The following is a 24,904-nucleotide window of genomic DNA, read 5'->3' as shown; positions in this document are numbered from 1 at the left end:
ACCCTCACAACGTGGAGCAGCACCCCGGACATGGGATGGACTGGGAGGTGACCATGAAGACCAGCAGCCTGGGTCCTGGGGGCACCCTGCAGCCCATCTCCTGGTTGTGAGTGGGGGCCGAGGCGTGGGCAGGCAGCATCCTTCCTGCCTGCAGCTCCGGGCAGGGTGTTTGTCTGCTGTCACCCGCCTATGCCAGGTCCCCGCAAGGCAGGGATGCAGGTGACCCACCAGCCACCCACATCCCTTGCTGTCTCCCAGCTTGCTCACATTATTGAGCCCCTCCGTAGAGCTGGTCTTTCTCCAAGCACTTTATATGCCTTAACTACTGCCGGGCTGCCCCAGGGGAAGGTCCTTTGCCACGCAGATGTGCTCCCACCGCCTTTCTGTGCCCTCCACTCGTGCCGTTTCATCCCGCTGCTGGGTCCGACCTCGGGTTTGGTTTGTCTGGAGAAGCACTAACCCTCGCACCCCGCTCCCCGCCGCCATGCAGCGCCTGTGCCAGGGCAGCATCCTCCTTGCAGGAAGGTATTGCAGGTTCTTAATAAATCTTTTTACCAGGAAGTGGAGCTGCTGCCTCTTGGTGCTGGGGGTGACCTGGGGGTGGCGTTTGTTTCCCTTGACATAGGGGGGACGTGGTTTTGAGCTGGGGGACGTGAAAGGTGGTGTTGGGGCTGGGGTGGGGGCAGCGGTGGAGGATGCTGCGTCCAGAAGAGCTGAGCGTGAGTGGCCCCGAGGGTGCAAGGAGCACAGCGGGGATCTGCAGGCGCTGCTTTCGGACACAGGGACACGGCCCCCGGGCGGAGGGGGGACACAGCCCACGCTGGGGGTCTTTGGGGGTGTCGCTTGTCCCAGCGCCCACCTATCTCCCTGACATCTGCTAGCCTGCCATCCTCGGCAGACCTTGCCCAAGGAATATCCCCGCTGTGGGGGGGGGGGGGGGGTGGGGGTGGGGGGGATGGTCCTCGTTGCGCACTCGTGGCGGGGGCTCAGTCCGCATTTGCCCCACGCGTGGTAGCGGGCACGCACCGCCCCCCCCCCCCCCGCCCCAGCCGGCGGCGCCGCAGTGCCCCGTCGCGTCCGCCAGGCGGCGCCGTAATGCCGCGCCCCGCCTCGCCTCGCTCCGCTCCGCCCCGCCTCGCTCCGCTCCGCCCCGCCCCGCCTCGCCCCGCTCCGCCCCGCCCCGCCTCGCCCCGCTCCGCCCCGCCTCGCTCCGCTCCGCCCCGCCTCGCTCCGCTCCGCCCCACTGCGCCTCGCCCCGCCCCACTGCGCCTCGCCCCGCCCCACTGCGCCTCGCCCCGCCCCGCGCCTTCACCGCTCTCCCGCGCGCAGGCGCCGCCGCCGCGGTCAGCTGAGCCGGCTGTCACGTGACGGCGCGGCCGAGGGAGCGGGCCCGGCGGGGGCCGCACGGCGCGGGGCGGCGGCGAGGTGCGGGGCCGGGCCGGGGATGGCGACCGGCGCGGGTGCTGCGGGAGGGGGCTCTCAGCCGGCTGTCAGCGGGCGGGGGTGCTCAGGGATGCTCGGGGGTGCCGGCAGCCCGCGGGGGGTGCCCAGGGACGCGGGGGGAGCCGGCAGCCCGCGGGGGTGCGCGGATCTCCGGGGGTGCTGGCGGCCCGCCTGGGTGCTCGGGGGTGCGGGAGCGAGCTGGCAGCCCGAGGGGATGCTCAGGGGAGCCTGGGCGTGCTGGCAGGACTCGGGGGTCCAGGGTGTCGCTGGCAGCCCTCACCCCTGCGTAGGGGGGTGCTTGCATGGGTGCCCAGAGGTCCCTAGGGGTGCTGGCATCACGCGTGGGTGCTCAGGGGTGCAGAAGCGCGCTGGCAGCCCGCATGGTGCTCGGGGGAGCTTGGGGGAGCTGGTAGCCCGTATAGTGACCGTGTGTGTGTGTGGATACTTGGAGCCTGAGTGGGTGCAGGGGGGTGCTGGCAGCTTGCAGGGGTGCCCAGAGGTCCCTGGGGGTCCTGGCAGCCTTTAGTGGTGCCTCAGGGTGCCCAGAGCCCGCATGAGTGTGTGGGGCTGCCTAGACCCTGCGTGGGGACCCAGGGGTGTGTGCTGGTGCCCTGTGGGGAGGCTGCCAGCCTGTGGGGTTCCCCTCGGAGTGTCCGGGAGTGCTGTACTGTGGGGGGGGGGGGGGGGGGGGCACAGTGTGCACCAGCGTGTGAGGTGCTGCTAAGGGTGTGGGGTGCTGTGTGACACTGTGGGGGAGGTGGGCTGGGGGGTGCAGGGAGGCCCATGCTCTGCAGGGTGCAATCGTGCTCCTGTGTGGGGGCACAGGGGGGAGGGGGGCAGCACGGCGGAGCTGGGGCAGGAGCTGGGGGGGTTCGTGCTGAGCAGCCTCCCTGAAGGGAGAAGCTGGGCTGGGGGGACCAGGCCGTGCTGCAAAGCGTGGGGAAGGTGCGTCTGGGGGTGACTCTGGGGCTGGGGGAGTAACGCAGGGTTGGAAGGACCGATGCTGTGGGGACGCAGCTGGTGTGGCTGTCGTGCCTGGGAGGTGTCGTGCTGGCGTGGGGCAAGGTGGGAGGGGGGGGTCTGGCAGCGCTGGCTCTCCCTTGTGTCACGCTGAGATGGGTGAGAAGCAGCACTTTGGAAATAAAGGATTTAGCACACGTGATGGGAAGCGGCAGTGAGTTTTGCTGTGCAGCTCGCTTTTCTGGAAGGTTTCACGTTGCCTGTTCTGCACGCAGCCCCTGCTCAGCTGGGGAGAGCTCTCAGCGTCAGCAGCAAGTTGGATCTTGATTTTGAATTCTGGTGTAGGATTGCTGTCCCCTGCCTCAAGCTTTCCTGGGTGCTTCGCTCACCACGATGAGATTGCTCATGTGCATTGGGGGGGGAAAAAAAATGCACATGAAAGTGGCCAAGGAGTCAGGTTTAAAGTGGAAACGGAATGTGGCTGTTCCTGTCTTTACTCTTTGTCATGATGGGGAAATGATGTAGTGGGGTTTTGCTTCAGTTTGAAATATTCAATGTGTGGATGAGACAAGTTTTGCAGCTGCTTCTTGTTGATTGCGGGGGAGCCGAGCGCTCGCTCCCTGCTGCTATGCAACCTTTAATCCAGACACAAAGAAGGCAAGTCACGATCAGCGCATTTCCCTGGATCTTCAAAGCAAAAAGCAGCCAGGCCTGCTTGGGGGGGGGAAAAAAAAAAAAAATTAGGGGGGAGCAATCAGACAGACTGATATAACTGTGTTGTGTTTTATCTGGCAGATGTGGCTGTTGGGTACTTCAATGATGTGCAGGCCGTCTTTGCTGGGGGTGTCCATGCTGACCCAACTCTGGTACCCCCTCTGCCTGCTGCCCTTGTCCACTACTAGCCCTTGCTGCTTGGCAAAACCTCCCAAGTCTCTCCCTTGCCCCTCAGGCCCGTCACTGATGACAAATAGCTTCTGATGCTTTCTTTGTGTAAACTAATACTGCCACTCTTCCCTGTCCCTGCCTTGCCAGTTCGGGGCATGATTACGTGGCCTGGCAGCGAGGGAGGAGGCTGGGCAGGAGTGATGCATGTGCTGCCTTCAGCTCCAACCTGCCTGCCTGCGAGCCGGGCTCACCGCCGCTCTGGAGGCTGCTGTTGCACAGGACTGGCCCTGCTCTCTGCTGCCGGTGTTCCCTGGTGCTGCAGGAAATCAAGCAGCGTTGTTGCAGCCTGGGTAACTGCTTCCGAACAGCTGGGGTCTGGAGCAAGCATCCAGAGTTGAGCAAAGTCCCCTGCTCCCTGCTTCCCTGCTGTTTGCAAGGCTGGGAGCTCCCAGCGGTTGCAGCTCTTGGCTTGTTTTTGCACGTAGCAGCCAGGTTTGGAGAGAGCGGAGACGGGGATGAGGAGAGGGGGAGGAATCCCTGGGGGCTCTGGGGATGGAGCAGGACCATCGAGCAGCCTGGGCTGAGCTTTCCCTGCACAGCCAAATGGTTGGGTCTGTGCTGGGGCCGCATCCTGCGGGCGCTTCTGTGACCTCTGGCAGGAAAAGAGCCCGTTTGCGGTAGCGATACGTCTCTGCTGCTTCCGCTCGGCCCTGGCCCAGCTCCCCACCAGTTCCTGGGAGGACTGGGACTGCTGGGGTGGGGATGATGACTGGGGTGAGACAGCCCAGAGGAGCCTTGGGGCAGGGACTGAGTCCCCAGGCTGTGTGGTAGGAGCCCGGTAGGTAATTTCCCTGCCTCTGGTGCTCCTTCCTGGCAGGCACTCGGGGCGCTGGATGCAGCCGGAGGGCTGGAGGAAGCGAAGGCTTTTTTGGGAGGGGAGCGGCAGGCCGTGCAGGAGCAGCAGGAGCTCTTCAGGGCCCGTGTGGGAATTCAACCAGCTGCCCGCTTTCCAGCCGAAGGCAGGAGGCTGGTGTCCTTGGTGAAGGCTGGTGCCGGTGCTCCTGGCTTGCGGGACCCTGCTGGGGTTTTTGCAGGAGCAAGAGCTGCGGGGTGTGCAGGTGCCTTGTCCTGGGAAGCCCCTGAGTCCTGTGGGCACCTCTGTGGCTGTGAAACCTTTGGGGCGGGTGGTTTGCTGTCAGCACAGGACCTGATGGAGCATAATCAATTTTTTTAAAGTTCTTTTTAATAAAAATCTTCCATTAAAACAAAAAAAAAAAAAAGAAGAAAAGGAGAAGTTAGGAAACTTTCCCTTCCCTGGCAAGAGCAAGCTGTTCCCTTGCAGCAAACTAGGGCGGGGGGGGTTAAAAGCAGTTGCTCTTTTTTGCTGTCCTCTTGACAGCCCCAGTCCTGAGCGCCAGGGCTGGTGACACACTGCCGGCCTGTCCCTCCCTGCCCCGCTGCCTGGGGCTGTGGTGCCACACGGACCACCCTTAAGTACGTGGGTCCCTTGCCTGACGTGAAGTGGGTCACATCCAGGCTCTGCCTGCAGGACCCCGAGCCTGTCGTGCCTGGGTGATGTGGTTGAAGCCCAGCTGGCAGCTGAGCACCACACAGCCGCTTGCTCACTCCTCCCCCACCTGGTGGGGTGGGGAGGAAAACTGGGAAAAAAGTAAAACTTGTGGGTTGAGATAAGAACAATTTAGTAATTTAAATAAAATAAAACATAATAAAAATAGTAATGAAAAGGGAGATAACAAAAAGAGACAGAAATAAAACGCAAGGAAAGACAAGTGATGCTCAGTGCGATTGCTCACCACCCGCTGAGCGATGCCCAGCCAGTCCCCGAGCAGCGATCGGCCCCTCCCAGCCAACTCCCCCCAGTTTATCTACTGAGCATGACATCCTGTGGTATGGAATATCCCTCCGGCTGGTTCGGGGCAGCTGTCCTGGCCATGCTCCCTCCCAGCTTCTTGTGCACCTCCCCACTGGCAGAGCATGGGAAAATGAAAAGTTTTTGACTTAAGATAAGCACTGCTTAGGAGCAACTGAAGCATCCGTGTGTCATCCACGTTATTCTCACACTAAATCCAAACTACAGCACTCTGCCAGCTACTAGGAAGAAAATTAACTCTATCCTAGCTGAAACCAGGACAGTGGGTGTGCCCGAAACACAGGAGCCTGCAGGAAGAGCCGGTGGGAATGTGCCGTGCACCCTTGACCTTAGGACATGCCAGCTCCATGATTGCTTGGGCGGGAGTGCCTTGCTGTATAAAAAGCCCTGGAGGAGACCTTGCTCCGGCAGTACGAGCTGGTCTCTCTGCATGATGGCTGACCCCAAGGAGCCTGAGAAGGGGGGTGTCGAGCTGGGCACCCCTAATGCAGCTCCCTCCACAGGGACCATGTCCACCCGGCGCCTCCGCAGCGAGGACTACAACGACTACAGCTCCACGGATGTCACGCCCGAGGGGAGCCCACCCGGCGGCATCAACGGCTTTGCCCACCCCGAGTCCTACCAACGCTTTGGGGAGACCAATGGGACAACGTGAGTGATGCTTCCCTCCCTCCTGGGCTGGCCCAGCGCCTGGGGAGGGTGGAGGAAGTAACGGTGGCTCCCTGCTGGCTTTACTGGAGGAAGGATGGTGGAGCTGTGGCTTTATGGGGAATCCCTCCTGGGGGTTGTGAGGGCAGAGCTGTGGTCCTGGCTCTGTGGAGGGCTCCACCAAGCAAGCAGCTACCCCAGTGTTGCTTTCTGGTCAAACTGGGCTTGCTGGCAGCGGGCAGTGTTTGATGCTTTTCCCAATACAGCCCGACTCCAGCTTGGTTTGATGGGGAGCTGTGGTGAGCAAACAGCATGTTCAGCTTCAGAGGATACCTGGGCATGTTGCAGCCATGCCCTTGGGGCTTCCTCGTGCCTTATTCACGCAGATGGGCAGAGGGTGCTGTCTCTGCCCGAGGGAAACTGATCCCTTCAACTCAGAGACTTTACTGTGCAGCCACTTGGTGCTGAGCTGCATTTGCACTGCGTTTTACCTCAAAGCTGGTTCTGCAAATCCCCACCCAAAATCTGTTCGTTGAGTCTTTGCCTCCAGTCCTTCCTCGGTCCCACTGGGCTGAGCTGGGTTAGGGGGCAGGATCCAGCCCCCTGTGTGCATTTCCTGCAGCAGCTCAGGACCCTGAGCAGGGTGAGCCCAGGGCCGAGACTGTGCGTGGTCTGGGTGCAGGCATCTGCCAATGGTCACCTCTGCATCTTCTCTCTCTCTCAGGTGGTACCAGACCCTGATCCATCTTCTGAAGGGGAATATCGGCACAGGGCTGCTGGGGCTGCCTCTGGCAGTGAAGAACGCCGGCATCCTGGTAAGGCAGCTCTCAGCCCTGCGGCGCGGGAGCTCGTGGGGCAGGGTGACCTCGGGGTGCTGGGCAGCTGGCGTGGCCGGTGTTAGGGCTTGACTGGCGGGCTTTTGCACTCCGGGCTCTGTGCCTTGCTTCGTTTGCTGCTGAGACTGTTCTTGCCTCTCCTGCGTTGTGCTGGCTGGTCTCGAGGAGTTCAGCGTGCAAATTGGGGCTGCGGTTTCCTCTGCTGAGGTCCAGCAGGGCGCTGGGTTCGGGGCCCTGCATCTGCCTGGGGGTTACCTCCCTGGGCCCCTGCAGGATCAGGCCCTTTCTCTCAAAAGCGCTCTGTACTGCGCTCGGGTGGCATCTCCTCGCTCTGGTCGTGGCAGGTTCAGCACGGCCTCTACCTTGGTTTGTCCCAGCCGGCCTGTGCTGACCGTGTCGTGTGCCTCCTGAGGGTCCTATGAGCACGGGGTGCACGTCATGAGCCCCACCGGTCAGGAGGTAAGGCTGGTGGTGGGAGATGGCGGCGTGCTTCCCTCCGTGGGGTGGCCAAGCCTCGCAGCTCTGGCCGTGTTGAGATCGTTGGGTGTGATGCAGCTTTGCTGCCTGAGGGTCGTGCTTGGAGGTCCAACAGCAGACCCCGGCCGCTGTCAGGTCTCATCCCCTGCTTCTGTCCCAGCGCTCAGCTCCTCTGTGTCTGTGTCATGTCCCAGCAAGTGCTGTCTGTCTGAGAGGTGGCAGCACCTCACTGCTCTGCTCCGGGTTTCCTTGCCCAGCAATGCAGCATTCCCGTTGTTCAGATTGAAAAAGAAAAAGAATTAAAAAAGAAAACTTCCTTCCTTTGCCCAGACCATGACCTCTTGTCACCTGTGTAATTGGGATGTGCAAGATAGTTTGAAAAAACAATCCTCGAAGCGCTTTGCTACACCCAAACTGCCCCAACTTGCTTCTTTTGCATCATTCCTGCCAAGCTCGTGTCTCTTTGTGGAGTTGCTCTGTCCTGGGGGGCTGGTTCCCGGGAGCAGCACCCAAGCTCCGGTTGGTTCAGCCTTCAGCAGTGTTTTGGCTCACCGAGCCTGTGGGGTTTTGTCTGGGAGGAAAACCCATCGTGCAGCTCTGCCTTTGGCCATCAGAGTGCAGCCTTCCCTCTCTCTTCCCCTGCAGCTGGGTCCTGTGAGCCTGCTGGTGATGGGAATCGTGGCTGTGCACTGCATGGGCATCCTGGTGAAATGCGCCCATCACTTCTGCTACAGGTAAGGAGCAAATCCCCTTCTCGGAACTGCTGCTCCTACGGCTCTTCCTTCCTTCCCAAGAAGAAGCCCTGTGGTTTTTCTGAAGCCTCCCAGCAGCAAATCGCCTGTGTCGGAGCTTCAGTCGGGAACTGCTTCTGGGCTTTTTCATAGGAACTGTTTTCCCGTTAAAGTCATCGTTTGCCCTGGGAACCAGCAGACGGGGCTGATGTGATGTCCCTTCTCTCTCTCATCTCTGGACAGGTTCCAGAAGCAGTTTTTGGACTATGGTGGTGCCGTGATGTACGGGCTGGAATCGACTCCCATCTCCTGGCTGCGGACACATGCTGTATGGGGAAGGTACCTGCTCCCCGCTGCAGTCAGGGCACTCGTCTTTAAGCCCAGCACGTGCTGCAGCTGGGACAGAAGAGCTGGCTGGTCTCTGACCTGTGTCAGCACGTGAGCACAAGTGACAAAACGCTATTTGGCTCACCTACCCGGAGTGCTCAGTGTCCCCCAGGGGCTAACGTTGAAGGCTTTGACTCAGTCCTGTCCACAAACAGATGTGGCTTATACTAAAGGGATGTGAGGAGTAAATCTCCACAGCATGACAAAGAGATAAATAGCAGGTACTGCGGTGCTGGCCCGTCTTGTTAGACACTGAGCATGTCTAATGGCTGCTCCCAGCCCTCCCACATCCCATTGCACATCGCATGCTGGGACCATCCACCTATCCCTGTGTCCAGGGAGCATTGTCTCCAGCTGCCGTGATTCAGCTGCAGGCTGGAGATGCTAAATCCAAGGAAGAGACTGTCCTCCTGAGGCTGGTCTGGCTGAGGGATGGGAGGGGGAGACTGGAGAGCCTGAGGTCTGCGAGGTTAGATGGAGATAGGGTCCTATCTCCTGATCATTGAGGAGAAGTGAGCTGGGAGTGCTCTGACCTGCACATCTTAACCACTGGTGTTCGAGTGCAGCCCCAAGCAGCCCAAGTGGGCTCTTTTTTCTGTATGGCCTGGCTAACAAATGGTCTTTTTTCTTTTCTAGGCGTGTAGTGGGACTCTTCCTGATCATCACTCAGTTGGGTTTCTGCTGCGTGTACTTCGTCTTTCTAGCTGACAATCTGAAGCAGGTTAGACTTACTCCCTCCTTTGTGAGCAAGGGGAAGGTGAGAGGGGGTGTGGAGGGGCTTGGGTTGTCCATAGCTCCTGTGTCATGGCCCTGTTTTCCACCACAGGCCTGGTTTCTGTAGCTGATGCTGCTCAGGCAGGTACTGCTCCTCTGCCTGGGTACTTTGAAGGATCAGTTTTCCCATTCAAGCAGGGCAGGTTTTTCTGAGAGCCCCTGTGAGTTTGCTCCACATGAAGAGGCTCTGGAGCCATCCATATCACCCAGAGAAGTGGAAGCCATTCTGGGGAGGTGACAGCAGAGGGACTGTGCCTTTGATGTCCTGCCCACCTCGGTTAATAGGTTTATTGATACTCTGCGTAGAAGGTGATGTCGAATGGGTAGCGGGACCTGCCGAGAACCTCTCTTCTCCCTTTCTTGGACTTGTTTGCATTCCGGTTTCTTGCCTCATCCCGTGGCTCTGGAGCTTAATTACATCTTTAGGGAAAGAGTTTCCTTCTGTCAGTCATTGGGAGGAAATAAACAGAAACCCCGAACCTCTTGGCTGGCTCCTGCCCTGTAAGAAACTGGGAATAAAAAGCCCCTGCTCCCAGTCTCCCCCAGCTCGGTGCCTTACAGGCGCTGCTCAGTGTTCCTCCCCCCTCTTGCAGCAGCGCTCCAGTTGCTACCACCGTGGCCCTGCCCTTTGCCAGCTCTTCCCTGGTGCCCATCAGCTTCAGAGGTGGGTCCTGGGGGAGCAGGGGTGGGGTGTGCCAGTGGGTGGCAGAGGATGGACGGGCTCTGCCTCTGCTCTGGGAGCAGCAACTGAGGAGATTCCCTTTGGGCTGCCCTGTGGGATGGCTGGGAGGAGGATCTGATGCCAGCAGCCTTGTGAGCTGGAGCGAGCTGGGGCTCGGCTGCGGCTGGACCCTGCTCCCTGTGAACAGCCCGTTGCTTCGAGGGGAGCTTCTTTCTGCTCAACCTCTTGCAGCAGAGACTGAAGGCTGGCTGAAGCTGTAAGGGAAATTTGCAACTGCAAATCCAACCCATTTTAGGCCATAGCTGGGAAACTCCTTGGCTTCAGTTTTGGAATTTTTTGGGTGGGGAGAGAGGAGTGTTGCTTGTTTCTTTTTGTCGTGGGGAACAGCATGTTAGCTGGGGAGACGTGGTGCGAGTGGTACCTTGGGTGAGCTGCTGCTGTGCTGGGCAGAGCTTTGGTTTGGAAAACAGCTTTGGAGCGAGCCATGGAGAGGCAGGGCAGGCTGAGTCTTGAGCAGCGCTGCCCTGTGGGTGTGTGGCTCTGCACTGCAGTCTCCCACAGAGGATGCTGACTTGCACAGAAGCTCTTTAGCCTCTCCTCTGGGGCAGGACTTGCTCCGGAGCAGGTTAAATTAGTTTGCAGGCAGCCCTTTGCCGCACTGGCCAGGTGGCATCTGCTACCCAAACCAGCTTGGTCGTGTTGTATTGGTGATGCACAGCGTGCCCATGCTCTTGGGAGGGATGGCTCAGCCACCTGATTCCTGGGGCAGAACTGTCTCTAGATGTGAGCATGTTGCCTGGAGTGCCTTTGGAATTGAAAGACCCCGAGGAAAGGATGATTTCCCACAAAGAAAGTGAAGTTGGGGGCCAGTAGTAGCTTCCAGATGTCCTTGCATGGGAACAGGGCACTGGGTGACTGAAGGTGTGTGTGATGTTGAGTGTAAGTAAAGTGGTGCAGCAAGAGGAGAAGGACCTTTGAGGAAGTAGCACTTAATGCCTCTTTCTTCTCAACTGGCTGTGTGGACAGCACAAACCAACCTCTGCCTTCAGCGTGCTCAGCTGCTGGGTTCGCGTCCTCAGTGAGCCTGGGCTCGGGCAGGTTTTGCTGTCTTGGCTCAGATGCCATAGCTAGTCCCACCTCTGAACAGGGATTTGCTTCAAAACCACCCAAAAACCTGTGTTGCTTTGAATTTAATTGACTAACTGTGTTTGCAAGTGAGCTGATGGTGTAGTATTCTGACCCACTGGGGATGGGTTGCCAAGATCCATGGCTCTCAGACCTGTGTGATGGGCTTCATCAAGCCTTCTTGTGCTTCCCCAGGTCGTATCTACAGCAAACGGGACCACCAATGACTGCAGCCCAAACAGGACAGTGGTCATGACCCCCACCATGGACTCCCGGCTATACATGCTTTCCCTCCTGCCTTTTGTGGTGCTGCTCTCGTTCATCCAGAACCTCAAGGTCCTGTCCGTCTTCTCCATGTTGGCCAACGTGGCCATGCTCGTCAGTCTTGTCGTGATCTACCAGTACATCGTCAGGGTACGTGTGTACAGCTCCCCTCTGCATTCCTCTGATGTCCCATGTTTTGGCAGGTGGAGGGAGCTGAGCAGTGGGGTGTTTGCACGCTGTGGGGTGCTGCTCGCTCCCATGGCCGTGGTGGTTACCCTCTGCTCCGCAGGCCTTTCCCTGCGGTGTGCGGCTGCGACGGGGAGCAATGGGAGCAGGCCGCGTCCTCCCCATCCTCCCGATGGTTGAACTCTGGGTGGGCTTTTTTCCAGGACATTCCTGATCCCGGTGACCTGCCTCTAGCAGCAGCCTGGAAGACCTACCCTCTGTTTTTTGGCACCGCGATCTTTGCTTTCGAAGGCATCGGCGTGGTAAGTCTCGGCGCGTGGCAGCGGGGCTGCCTGCACAGGAGGCTCAGCCCGTGCTCGGGCTTGCCGCAGCACCTGCTCCGCGTTGCAGCTGTATTTGCAGACGAACTTCTCTGACCATAGCCCAAATTCTGGATGATGCTGTTAGTTTTAGCCTCCAGGCCATCTCCTGGGTCCAACGTTGCTTCCATCTGAGGCTGGAGGAGCACATGCTCCAAACCTCAGGAGGCTGGTTGCTGCTTTGAAGGTGGCTGTATCTGGCAGTAGGTTGGGCTGTGCTGGGAATCACACTGGCAGCTGCCTTTGGCTCCGCTGGCTGACCTGCGGACGAGGAATCATCCTGAGTCTTGTTACCAGGCTGGATCCTGAAGCTGTCTAAATGTAAGGCCAAAAAAATATGACACAAAAAAAATGCGATCCGTTCCTTCCCACTCTGCTGCGGGGGCACTGGGATCTCCCTTTGGCAGCTGCGTGGCCCCAGCCTGCTGTGGGGCTGGATTTGCCTGTGCCTCATGCGAGATGCTGTAAATAGACTGGCAGTGTCTGTGAAAAAAGCTGGGTGGGTGGGTGGACTGCTTAATGGCTCCCTAAGATGTTGTGGGTTGTTTCCGGGAGCTCCCTTCAAAGGAGAAAAAAATGTTTTCATCTCTTAATATAAGCTGGCTGTGTAAACACAGGGCTGGAGAGGGCCAAATCCATTACAGGAGGAGTGTTTACTGAATGCTGTGCCCAGGGCAGAGGGCTCTTGCTGGCAGTGGGGCACAAATGCTCTCTTCCCCGCATGACCTGGAGGTGGAAAAGCAAATAAAAGCTTTTCTGGTCCTGCCTCCTCACCAGCTCTGCCACTATGTCTCTTTTTGAAATCCCCGCCACCCAAGGACAGCTATAAAAATGTTTGCTGAAGTCCTGTATCTGAAAGCAAGTGTTAGTAGCATAGAGGTGAGGGACTTGGCTCTGTCCTTCCTTATCTTTTATTGTTCTGCCCAGTTGAAATCTGTCAGGACAAACGGGATAGGAGAGGAGAAAGTGTCTTGCTCATTCCAAGGTCTACTGGGGAAAATCAGACAATGTAACATGATGGGCCTGTCCCTGGGCGTGGCTGTGCTGTTTTGGGGTGCAGAGTGTAGTGCAACCAAGTTATGGGGCAGATGGGATTGCCCCAAGATGCCAGGCACCAATGGGCACCGCTCCTGCCAAGGGGAGGGAGCAGGTCCCTTTGTTAAGGCAAGGCCATGAGTGACCCTGCTGGACACTTGCCACGCCAGGTGTGAAGGTCTCAGGTGGGAGCACAGAAATCAGATCTGCAGTACAGTGGCTTTCTGAGCTGGGTTCTCCAGGCTCCATGTGTGACCATCCCATCCCCTGGCATGGGGGGCTGTGCTTGGCCATGCGGCTGTTGTCCCTCCTGCTTCCTGGGGCTGACGAGTATAGAGGAATGGGGCCAACCTGCTGCTCTGTCGTCATCCTCCTCCTCCTGTGCCAGGTGCTGCCTCTGGAAAACAAGATGAAGAACCCCCGGCAGTTCCCAGTCATCCTCTACGTGGGGATGACCATTGTCACCATCTTGTACATCAGCCTGAGTGTCCTGGGGTACCTGCGCTTCGGGGCAGACATTCAGGCCAGCATAACACTCAACCTGCCCAACTGCTGGTGAGTCCCTGCGGGGAGCAGAGGGATGAGGAAGGAGGGTCCTGGCCATGGAGGTGGGAGAGGGGGCAGCCGGGGACGTTGCTACTTAGGAGAACTAATCTGGGTGAGCTTGGGGAAGGATCAACTGTGTCGTGGCCAAACTGTCCAAAGGAGCTTGTCAAGGGTTGTCTGATGTATGGGGTGGTGAGGCTCATTGCTGTGGTGTATGAGCTTGGTCTTGGCTCCACAGCTCAGGCTGCTTCCTTGGGGTCCCTGGTGGTCCCTGCCTGGCTAGGTGCAGCTCCTGCTTTTTTCTTGGAGCCTTGTGGTGTCTTTTGGGGGCTAAGCAGTGCTGTGGTGGCAGGTGTTGAACACAGCTCCCATGTGGCTGTATCAGAAGGTCGTTGAACTGTGCCAAAACCACTTCTCTTCCCCAAATGAAGCACGTGGAAAACTAACCCAAAGCTGGGATCTCCCAGAGGAGGTGAGATGTGACGTCTCCATGTGTGGGCTGCGTTCCTTGTTTGCAGCCCCAGAGCTCAAACTCCCACTCCTGGGCTCCACGTTGTGCCTGGATGCGGCTCAGCTCCAGCCAATGTTTTGCCTGCAAGCGCTGGTGCCGTGAGGATACCCCTTCCTTCCCACGGGGGCTGAGCTCTGCTGCTCCCCAAACCTGTCTGTCCTCCTCTGGGATCTCACGAGGTGTCTTGAGATGCTCCAGTCGCTGGCTGGGGCCCTGTAGAAAGACACGTGGCCTGACCCTGTACTGGTTTCCCGGAGGGGTTATTTCTCCCCTTGCTGGGGCTGGTGACTGTTGCAGCAGCTTGCTGGGCTGCATGCTGCTCTGTCCTGGGGGTGAATGGTTGCTCAGTGTCATGGCTCCATATTCATCCTGGAGGAGAAATGCAAGCAGTTTCTCTTGCCTTTGGGCCAAGAAGTGTGGAGCATGCAATTATGGAGAACAGATGCCTTTTCCAGCTTGCTCCATTTAGGATTATTTGAGAAAGTCCTGGAAAAAAACATCTCTTGCTTCTTACGGCACACTGCTTTGGGGTGTCTTTGTGGTAGGACGTGGTGCTGACAGGCGAGGAGGAGCTGGAGAGAAGTTGTCTGCACACTGAAGAGGTACCACTTGCACAGCATCACCTCCTGCGCCTCAGTGTGGAGCTGGGGCTGAGGGTTGGCTTTGAGGCCACGAGGCTTCTTGGAAAGCCATCCTGCGGCACCAGTTTCTCTGGGTTTGCCTGGGAGCCCTCTGAAGTTCACCAGTTCCTCTTTGATGTCTCTGTTGGCTTGAAATCCTGCAAGAGACCAGAGTGAGAATTGGAGCTGGGGATGCCTGTCCCCATCCCCAGCCCCTCCTCTCCGCTGTTAGCAGCTGCCCAATACCGTGCGGTGTGACTTGCTGCCTCTTCCCCACTGTTGAAGTGGATTTGGGCAGGACTCAAATCTTGAGTCGCTGGTGGGCTTCCACATGCTGACCCCATAGAGCTGCACAGCTAGGGCTCTGGAGAAAGGAAAAATTTAAAGAAAATAGAACCTGGTTTTGCTTTAGTTATTACTACGTGGGTTTCTTTCAGTTTGAGTGCGTGGACTTTCATTTGTGCTGGATCTGTGTAGTCACTGAACTGGTGGATATTGGTGTTGGTGTGACAGAAGGTCCTGCTCCTGCTGAGAGCCTTGGCTTGTGCCCTGCAGGGGCTGGGAGCTCTGCCAGGTCCCTGCTCTCAGTGAGGAGGGATGGGGCTGGTGGAAAAATGTGCCTGTGTTGTAGGGAGATCTGAATCCCACCGTGCCAAGCACAGTAGGTGTGAATCCCATCGACTCAGCAAGCTGAAGTGAGGTGTGGAGGGGATGAAATGCTGCTGCAGCTTCTGAAGGTGCAAAGCAGGTCAGATCCAGGTCTTGGGCTCTGCAGGGCAGCAGGTCACACCACAGCCTGTAACATCTGCTGTCCTGTAATGCTGCCTGGGGGCTTCTGCGGGAGATCTCAGCTTTGTTTGCTCTAAAGGATGGTGTTCCCTTAGAAGAGGGTAATGGGATTTCTTGACTTGCTAGGCTACAGAAAGATCTTACCTCAAATACATGTTTCTAGAAGTATCCATGCTTTCTGTCAAAGTACTTTTCTGAAAAAAGCTGTAGGGTTTTTCAGATAGTGAGAAGAGAATAACCCTTTGGAAGCAGCACCTGGGGAAGCCTGGGCACATGGCAGGGCTCCTGCGGGCTGCCTCGGGGAAGGTGTGCTGCGGTCCTTGTGAGTCAGCATGCAAAATGCTCTGGTGTTTGTGCATGTTGCTTCTTGGCAGAAAATTTGATGGAGGCTGTACATATTGGACTTGGAAATGGGTTATCTAAAGTAAGGCTAAAGCCTTGACCACTGTATTCCCATGCACTAAACTGTAGGTGATGGGTGAAGACTTGCTTTTGAAATGAATTTTTTGCCCATCTTGCTTCGCCTGCAGGTTTTCTTCCCAGCAGTGAAAGGCGCTGGGCTGCAGAAGCTGGTTGTAAGGGCTGTGGGTGAGAAGTCACGGGGCTTGCCTGCAGCGTGGGAGACGAGGCCAGGATTGTGGCAGAGGTGCTGCATCCTCCTTGGCTGTAGCCATTGCCCAGAGGTCTCTAGAAGAGATTCAATTAACATGTCGGGAACCGTTGAGTTACAGGATGACTAAGGACTTTTCCAGCCTCCTTTCTCTGTGACCGCAGCTTCCTCCAATGGGGAGTGTGTCGGTTCCCAGTGCTCAGGTCTAACCGTGGCCTCTGAAATACCGCGCTGCTATGCAGAAATCCCTCCTCGCATCCTCGGAAGGGTTGCTTCACCCCACCGTCTGAAGAGTGAAGAAATGCCGTAGCGAGGGGGAAGGTGTTTGGTTGCGTGTGGCCGGTTGGAGGTAGGTAATGACAGAGCTTACCACCAAAGGAGGGTACACCATTTCTTGCGGCTTGTTGGGATGGCCTGGCCTGACTCTCTGGGTTAAGCAGGTGGTTGCTGTGGTTGGCAGAGCCGTGCCCCTCAAGGGCCCTGTGTGGACACGTGTTTCTGCGGGTTAAGGCTAGTGCTTGAGCTCTTCCTCTTCTTGGTATTTAAAATGCCCTTTGAACTTGTTGTCCTGGTTCCTGACCTGTGCAGGAATGGTACCCAACCTTCTGTACTTTTTTTAATAACATCTCTTAATCGTGGATTGCCCTGGAGCACTTTATGGCTTTACAGCATCACTTAGCTGAAAATACAATGATAAGATAGGCAGGCTGTGGGGTAGGTGGCTCAAGGCTACTGTGCACTCAAGTCGTATATGGCTGAGTGGGCGCACTCTGGACTCTGTGATAGCTTTGTCTTTAGTTCGCCTATGGAATTGCAGGATAATTTAGGTTGGAGAGGGCATCACGAGATCAGCACCTGCTCAAAGCAGAGCCATCTTAAATTTTAAATATCAGTAAGGAGGGACATTCCTCACCTCTCCAGGCCCTTGCTCTGGTGCTTAACTACCCTTTTGGGATGCAGCTCTGTCATGCTGCCTCTGGTTCTTCTGCTGTGCAGCTCTGAGAAGAGCCTGTCTCTGCCTTCTCCGTGCCCTCCTATTAGGTAGCTAAAGACAGTAATAACATCCCCCTTAACCTTCTCTTCATGCTGAACAAGCCCAGGTCTTTCAGCCTCTCCTTGTACGTCATGTGCTCCAGCCCCAACTGTCTTAGGAGCCTCCACTCAACTTGCTCTGGTAGTTTAGTGTCTGTCCTGTCCTGGGAGTCACAGTACTCAAGATGCAGCTTCACAAGACCCAAACAAGAGACTAATCCCTTCCCTTAACCTGTTGGCTATGCTTTTGCTAACACAGCCCGGGATGTGATTGACCTTAATCTCTGCAAGGTCCTACTACTGGTTTATGTTCCGTTTGCTGCCCACCAAGACCTCCAGGTCCTGTTCTCCTGGCCAGATGGGAAGCTGGGCCCCAGCCCTTCCCATGTGTGGGATTTTGTGTTTGCATTTGAACTTTGCCCGTTCCACCATGTTGTTTAGGTCGTGCTCCAAGGTGTGTCAGCCATTCCCTCCAATTTGGTCTTCTTGGGAACTTGCTGAGTGTGTGCTCTGGGTCACTGAGAGCTCATCCAGGTCACCAATGAGGATGTTTCCATGATTGCCCTTTGGCAAATCCCCACTGGCTGTTCAACCTGTCCAATATGTGCCTGGAAATGGATGCCAGAAGGACTTAGCTCATACTTTTCTGGAGATCAAGGTGAGGTTGATTATCCTGTAGCTTCCCTCATCCTTCTTGAAGGTAGATATGATTCTTCATCCCAGGCAGTGGGATCTTCCTGATCACCCTGCTCTTTTAAAGACAATGAAGTGGCTTCAGGCTGATGTTAGCCACTACCTCAAATGCATCTGATCTGGTCTCCTGGACTTGCATAATATCCCGTTAATTTAGGTGATCCCTAACTCCATCCCTCACGATTTTGGGAGATGTTTGACTCCACCACACTCTAGCACTAGTGTTTAAAGTTATCTTGCCTGTGAATACTTGGGCTTCTCTGGTTTGAGACTGTTGTAGCAGCTGGATGCTGAGAGCCAACATACAGAGGGGCACTGGCTTGGGCCCAAAGAAGGTAAAGGGGTACAAGAAGGCAGGAGGAGCCGGATACCTTCCTCAGCTTGGATCCACTTCATATTTACTCAAGTGGTGTGGCCAGGACCTGTGTTTCCTGCTTGGTCAGCATGTCTTGAGTTGGGGAACGGGTAGGACCATATGTGATGTAACTAGGTATCGCTTCTCTTTTGGGGAGGCTCTTTCTGCTGCTGGGGAGCCGAGGGCAGAGACGGGGCTGGGAGGTGGCTTTTTAGTCACCTGCAACAGGCTCCCTCCTGCAGCCACGCTTGCGCCCAGCTGCATTGCTGTAGAATCTGTGACTTGGTGAGATCTGACTTGGGGTGAGCCTAGCCTGTCTGCACTCTGCCTTCCTTCTGCCCAACCCAAGCCGCTCTTTTAGCTGTCTTCCCCCTAAATGTGTGTTATGCAGCGTTCCAAAAGTAGCTGCTCTTTTTTTATGGAGGAGGTTGAGCTGCAGGTGGAGGTGGTGACGTTTGCATCGCATTTGCTTTGTGAGCCCAGCCTTATCCCGGCGGTGCTGTCCTCTTCCCCCTCCTCAGAAGTCAGGCAGTAATCGAAATCTGCGAGATGTCCATGGCTGCAGCTGTGTCGTGGTTTAACCCCAGCCGGCAACTAAGCCAGCTCGCTGATTCCCCCACCGTGGGATGGGGGAGAGAATGGAAAGTGTTAAAGTGAGAAAACTCATGGGTTGAGATAAAGACAGTTGTCACGGGTTAGGGCTGCTGTTTTTCAGAAAGTGCAGTTACTTAGAAGAGACTTAGCTGAAAAGTAAAATCACTGAACAGAATTACTTCTGTTTTAGCTCAAACCTGGACAACAGTTTAATAGGCAAAGCAAAAGCCTTTGTGGACCACCCCTGTGAAATGTCTGTAAAATGTCCATTGAGATAATTTAGTCCATGACTTTGGGCTCCACCTGTTACGGTGGTCACTCAGGATGGGAGAGGCGGTGTGTTGCATGGGGTTATTGGGTACCAAAGCCAGCTCAGGTTGGATCACTGCAGCACTTGCACTGCTTCTTGTAAGACTTGTCCTCCACTGTTTCATGGGGTTCCTGCTGTAGTAATTCCTATAACATGCAACTCAGATCCTGGGTTATAACAATTTAAAGGTGTTTCCATTACAATCTCCACCCCTGATCCCTTTGGACTAGAGGATGGGGTTTAACATTGCAACGAGCTCCTCCCCTTGCCCCTGCTCCAGCTTGGACTTACCCACAGACTGCAGTCCCTTAGGGGTGTACCTGCTCCAGGTGGAGCCTTATCCATGAGCCACAGTCTCTCCAGGAGTGTTCCTGCTGGGGCGTAGACTTATCCACAGCCACAGTCGCTTTGAGGTGCACTTGTTCCAGCGTGGCCTTCTCCGTGGGCCACATGCCTTCAGAGATACACTGGCTGTGGCACTGCCACAGATGCTTCGAGGTGTACCTGCTCTGGGGTGGATTATTCACAGTCACAGACGCTTTGGGGTGTTTCTGCTCCTGTGTGGACTCATCCACAGGTCACAGTCCCTTCGACTCGAGTTCACACTGGAGTGTCCAGCCTGTCCAGCACAGAAACATCAGCGATGCCCTGGCCATCTGCCAGCCCAGGAGCATGGCACTTGCTGTTATCAGAATGTTCCTAGGCACAGCAGAGTAAGCTGATAAGCTGTACAGCGGCACAGCAAGCAGCGTAAGCAAAAAGCAGCCACTAACGAGCACTGGACTCTAATTTACATTGAGGCAAGCAAGCCCCATGGCAAGCACAGGAGACTGCCCATTAATAGCTAAACAGCAATAACAGCTATAAATTCGATCTAGCACATTCCAATCAAATCTGTTGCTATCTCGAACCCTTCGTGCCCCCATGTTGGGCACCAAAAAGGACTGTTGTGGTTTAACCCCAGCCAGCAACTCAGCACCACGCAGTCGCTCGCTCACTCTGCCCCTGGTGGGATGGGGAAGAGAATCAGAAGGGTTAAAGTGAGAAAACTCGTGGGTTGAGATAAAGACAGTTTAATAAGTAAAGCAAAAGCTGCACACACAAGCAAAGCAAAACAAGGAGTTCATTCACCACTGCTCAGCAATAATGAAAACGTCCCTAATTATCAACGCTATTTCCAGCAGAAATCCAAAACACAGCCCCATACTAGCTACTGAGAAGAAAATTAGCTACCCCAGCCAAAACCAGCACAAGCTGATAAGCCTCTTTGAAGATATTCTTCATCTCCCGTTTCAAGATGGAGAATAAAATCCAGCTGGTTACAAATAGGAGAAAAGGAGGGGTTTTTCTTGCGCCGGCTCAGAGGCTGGATCTTGTTAAGTGAAGGACAAGGTGAGGACCCTCTGAGGATGGGTGATGGATGCAACGTCATTCTGGGTCGCTGGCCAAAAGTCAGGATTGCAGACTCTTGGTGGTACCAGTGCTAGTGGGTATTTGGTTGTTGTTTGGGGGGGACAATCATGAAGAAGGCCACCCTGTGTAGACCTTGCAGAGTCCAGCCTGGTCAGGTGGAGAGGGTGGTACAGAGCATCCCTACATAGGAAGCAAGGTACCTGGAGGACTTGTTACTTTGTGCAGCCAAGGGCAGTGTGGCACACGTGAGCATCTAGAAATGTAGGTAGGTGCCTTAACTTGTCGAGGAACAAGTTAGGCTCCTGATCCCTTGGCCAAGGACACCTCAGCTTTTCCTGTGCCTTTGAGTGAGTTAGGAGCAGGACGGTTGTTTGTGGTTTTGGGTTTGTTGTTGGGTTTTTTTCCTAATAGCTGTCAATATTTCTGCCCATGAGTTCTCCCAGGGGGAAGCAGGACTCGAGAGGCTTCTGGACAAACTCCTGGCCTGATGATTCCTTACGCAAAGCCAGCACTAAAGCCTCTGCTTAGGTGTTGGGGCATGTGTTGCCACGGCTTGGAGGTTGTGCTGTCTCCTTGCTATCTCTTGCCCAAGAAAGGTCTCTGTGGATCGAGTGCATCACCCCTAATTTTCCAGGATAATGTTCAGGAGGGGAGCCCACTGGCACACAAAAGTCCTTCTGGGCAGAGCATTCCCCTTCTACTTTCTGCTGTTGATGCCACAGGGACTGGAGCAAGAGCGTGTCTCACTGGGTCTCGTCCTTCTCCTTTGCAGGCTATACCAGGCTGTCAAGCTGCTCTTCTCCTTTGGGATTTTCTTCACGTACGCCGTGCAGTTCTACGTGCCTGCTGAGATCATCATCCCTCCGCTTGTCGCCCGGGTGTCAGAGCGCTGGGGCTGGCTGGTCAACCTGCTCCTCAGGGTGGCCCTGGTCAGCGTGACCTGTGAGTAGAAAGCAGCTTGTCTGAGTTGCCCTACGAGGATGTGGCACCTCCTTCCTGCTGTGGGCTGGTGGTGCTGAGGGCCTTTGCCCCTCACCTTGCTGCCCCTGGCTCTGCTGCTGAAGCCCTCACAGCAGAGAGTCTCCTGGAGCTTGCTAATGCAAGCCAGTGGGCCAAGGTGGCCTCCAAGGAGCAGCAGCAGTGGTCCTCTAACCCCTCTGTATGGGCCTGGTCTTCTCAGTGGAGGAGTGGTAAACTTCCCCCATCATTTGGAGGTGACAGATCCCCGTGGAGCCTTGGGTCTGGGATCCCACTGATGGCACTTTTGGGGGCCATTGAGTCCCATCAAGCTTTGCGTGAAACACTTCCAGCACCTGGTCTGGTGCCCAGGCAGCCCAGACTGGAGGCTGTTTTCGGTAGGCAGCGTGCAGCCAAGCTCCTTGTGCCTGTGTGACAGGGGCATGCCTGCAAAGGTGTCACTGACCATGAGGGAATGGGTGTCCTTGTACCCACGTGGTCATCGCGGTGTGCAGCACAGCAGAAGACAACTGACAATGGTACACGACCCATAACCAAAGCCCAGTGTGCCCGTGGCAGTCTGCTGGGGTGCGGGGCGTGCCGCAGGACAGGTCTGGCTGGATCAGCCCCAAATGGTCCCTTTCCCTTGATGGTGTTTGGTACTTGCAGTGAGGCTCTGGTGCCAGGCTCGAGCCTGGTGGACTTTTGGGAAAGGTGTGGAGCAAATCAGGTGCAGGAGTATCTGATTTTGGGTGGCTTTGATTCCTGAAGGCTAAATCCTTGCTGTTGTCAGCATAGCTGAGACGCTTGACTGAGCTCCCCGGCATCATCTGCTGAAAAAGAGCTTTTCATCGTGGCTTGATGCTGCTGATGCACCAGAGTGGAGCATCAGGAACTTGGCCCCATGTCCCATCTGGCTTTGGTTTGGGTTTGAGAGGAGCATGGTCCTAACTTGAGGGTGGTGGAGCTGGCTGAGAGCAGAGTGCTGCTGGTTTCTGGGCTCTCACAAATGATGGGCCAGAAGCGCTGCATTAACAGGGGTGGGCAAAGCCCCATCTCCTCGGTGCTGAGTTCCTGAAGCACGCTCTGCCTCGACGTCTGCAGCTGGAGGGGCGGTGCAGGGATGAAATCCTGCTGTGCTGTACCTTGTGCTCTGGCCACCCCGGTGCTGTGGTCGGGCTCAGAGCCTGCCTGCAGGATGGGAGCCTCTCCTGGAGAGCATTGGGGTGTGCCTGGCCAGGGAAGCCAAGGCTTGGAGTGGTGGGATGGCTTTAGGCACTGGCAGTGGCTGTACCCTGCCACTGGGGAGGCAGCAGAGGTGTTGGTGGAAGGATGCTGGTTGCTTTGTACCTCCTCCCCTCACCCTTCCCTGTCAGAGATCGCTGTGGCTGTTGACGGGGATAAAAGCAATTAGGGGGGTTGCATGAATATTCATCAGACGATTGCGTGGCTGCAGAACAAGCCCACATCATGGCTTTGGCTTCCAGCGAGAGGATGCAATTTGGTGTATGGGTGTCTTTTAAGCTTAGACTTCAAAACCAGCACACTTAAAACCCCTTTGAATTAATACCTGCAGAAAGCGCGACCGTTGCCCCTGGAGGCTGAGGGCTGCAGCTGGTGCTTCAGTTCTGCTTGTTTTAGAGGGAGGTTAATAATTTTGTTTACGTAGAGTCCTAAGAGCAGCGTGGGGTGGGCTGAGGATGCTGTTGGTGGTCAGCTGCATGACCTCTCCCCACAGGCTGCCAGAGCAGGGGTGCTGCAGAGACCTGGCAGAGCGCTGCTTTGACTCTGTGCAGGGCTGAGCGCTGGGATAAACTTCCTCCAGGACAGCTCAGCAGGGACCTCTGCTGCTGTTCCCCGTGGCGGAGGGATGGTTCGTTTCTAGGCTTATCCAGAAGACAGCAGGGCTGGAGTGGTGGCGATGTGCAGGAGCATCTCCTGGTGGTGTCTTTGCCTGCTGTCAGTCTCCCAAACCTTCCATGTCCTGTGGGTGGTCTTTGGCTCACGGAGGCTCCAACAGCCTCTCTTGCCTGTAGCTGTTTGCCAGGGAGTGGACAAATCCCTCCGGTAAGGAGCCCTGAGACATCCCTTCTCCACCGAGGCTGTAGCTGCCACACTGTGTCCTATTTCTAAGCAGAGCTTTCAAAGCAATAAACCAATTTATTTCTCTTCGTCACTTTGATTAAGCACTGAAGTCTGCTTTGCTTGCAGGGGATGCTCTTCTGTCACGCAAAGCTCTCGTTGCCTTTTCCTCAGGCTTTGTTTGACCAAAAAGCAGCAGCGATGCTCTTGAGCGCCGAGGTTGCCATGGATGGGGAGCTCGCTTGGTGCCTGAGTGTGCTGAGGGGCACCGCTCCTGGTTGCGGAACGGGACCTTGATCACCCTTTATTTTGGATCTGCTTCCCAAACGCCGACACTGCGGTGCCCCGAGAGGAGCCCAGAGGTGGCGGCGGCTGTGGGTTGGTTGGAAGGCGGCGGCACCATCCCTCCATCCTCCCCTGGTCCTGAGCAGGAGGAGGGGGAGCAGGAATATGCCCAAGTTTGCACTGCTAAGCACCAGCCGTCAGAAGTCTCCCAGGGGGATTTTCCTTGGCTGCAGTTTTGACCTACCAAATGTTCTCCCCCGGGCCGTGCCGGAGGCGCTTCGCCGCTGGAGCAGCTCTAAACGCATTCAAACCACACGGATTTATTTGTGGTGGGGGGAGATGGCTTTTTCCTCCTGTCTCCTGCTTTTATGAGGTTTCTGAGGCTTTACAGCTCTCCAGGTGTGGGGAGCAGGAGTGCTGGCTCTCACGAGGGGGGCCAGGCATGCTGGCAGCTGCTTTTCTGCCAGCGGCATCTGTTCACCGGGGCACCCATCCTGCTCAGCCCTGGAGCTTGCTGCAGTGGTGCCCAGGGCCACAAAAAGGGTTTGGTCTGCGTGCTGCGCTTCGTTAACGCAGTGCAATGGCTTAATGGCTTGTTGGGGAGGAGTTGCTGGAAAAAATACGCAGCCATGTCTTCAAAGCCCTTGTGCCAGGGAAGAGGGCAGAGGTACAATTCAAGCAGGTGGCATCCCTGCAGTGGGTTTTTGCTTGCTTTGACTCAGGGGAGGAGAGTCTGTGCTGTCGGCGAGCCGGCAGTGTTAATGTCGTGTCTGCTCCTTCTCCAGGCGTGCTGGCCATCCTCATCCCGCGCCTGGACCTGGTCATCTCGCTGGTGGGCTCCGTCAGCAGCAGCGCCCTGGCTCTCATCTTCCCCCCGCTGCTGGAGATCGCCACCTACTACGCAGAAGGCATGCACCCCGTCGTCATCGCCAAGGACATCGTCATCAGCCTCTTCGGCTTCGTGGGCTTCGTGGTGGGGACGTACGAGGCGCTGGTGGAGCTGATAGCGCCGGCCGCTGCCGTGGTGAACGCCACCACCAGTGCCGTGGTGCAGTGACGGTCCCCCTGCCCCACCGGCCCCTCTGGGTGCCGTGCTGGGCGCGCACGGGCACTGGGTGCTGCTGGTCTCCTGGGAACGGTCTCCCCTTTCCTCTTGGGAAACACGGTGGGTTTGGCCTGCGAGAGGACGGGGCTGCCCACCGTTGCGGCGTCCCGTCGGCAGCAGGGCGCCTGGGGAGGGGGGATCCAGACTGGGGCAGTGCCTTCCCTGGGGGCTTTTTGGGCAGGTGGTACAGCAAAACAGCCCCCTCGGCACCTGTGTAAATAGTTAACTTTGAGAGGTGAGGAATCGTGGGGATGTAGATTTTGGTTTTATTTTATTTTTTTAAATCCCAACCTTTCCGTATTTCCCCTCGTCCATTCAG

General features: G+C 56.4%; 1 protein-coding gene across 1 annotated transcript; it reads left to right on the top strand.

Annotated features, from left to right (window-relative positions):
• The first annotated feature begins 5,687 nt into the window (after positions 1-5,687).
• On the top strand, positions 5,688-24,537 carry LOC104353244 (proton-coupled amino acid transporter 1). The gene is made up of 10 exons (XM_009959773.2): positions 5,688-5,830; positions 6,552-6,642; positions 7,786-7,874; positions 8,115-8,210; positions 8,895-8,979; positions 11,035-11,253; positions 11,493-11,591; positions 13,072-13,238; positions 20,929-21,098; positions 24,266-24,537. The coding sequence occupies exons 1-10, from the start codon at positions 5,688-5,690 to the stop codon at positions 24,535-24,537; spliced, it is 1,431 nt and encodes a 476-aa protein (XP_009958075.2).
• Positions 24,538-24,904: the final 367 nt, after the last annotated feature.

This window comes from Leptosomus discolor, chromosome 10 (genome assembly GCF_034619465.1).
Source record: "Leptosomus discolor isolate bLepDis1 chromosome 10, bLepDis1.hap2, whole genome shotgun sequence".
Classification (NCBI taxonomy): Eukaryota; Metazoa; Chordata; class Aves; order Leptosomiformes; family Leptosomidae; genus Leptosomus; species Leptosomus discolor.
Note: the sequence above shows the minus strand (reverse complement) of the source record. Positions and strands in the feature narration are given on the sequence as shown.

Excerpts from the sequence above, each read along its gene's own strand:
- LOC104353244 (XM_009959773.2), top strand. The coding sequence starts at position 5,688 with ATGTCCACCCGGCGCCTCCGCAGCGAGGACTACAACGACTACAGCTCC. Across the intron at positions 5,831-6,551 it reads GGGGAGACCAATGGGACAAC|GTGGTACCAGACCCTGATCC; the intron begins GTGAGTGATGCT and ends TCTCTCTCTCAG. Across the intron at positions 13,239-20,928 it reads CTCAACCTGCCCAACTGCTG|GCTATACCAGGCTGTCAAGC; the intron begins GTGAGTCCCTGC and ends TCTCCTTTGCAG.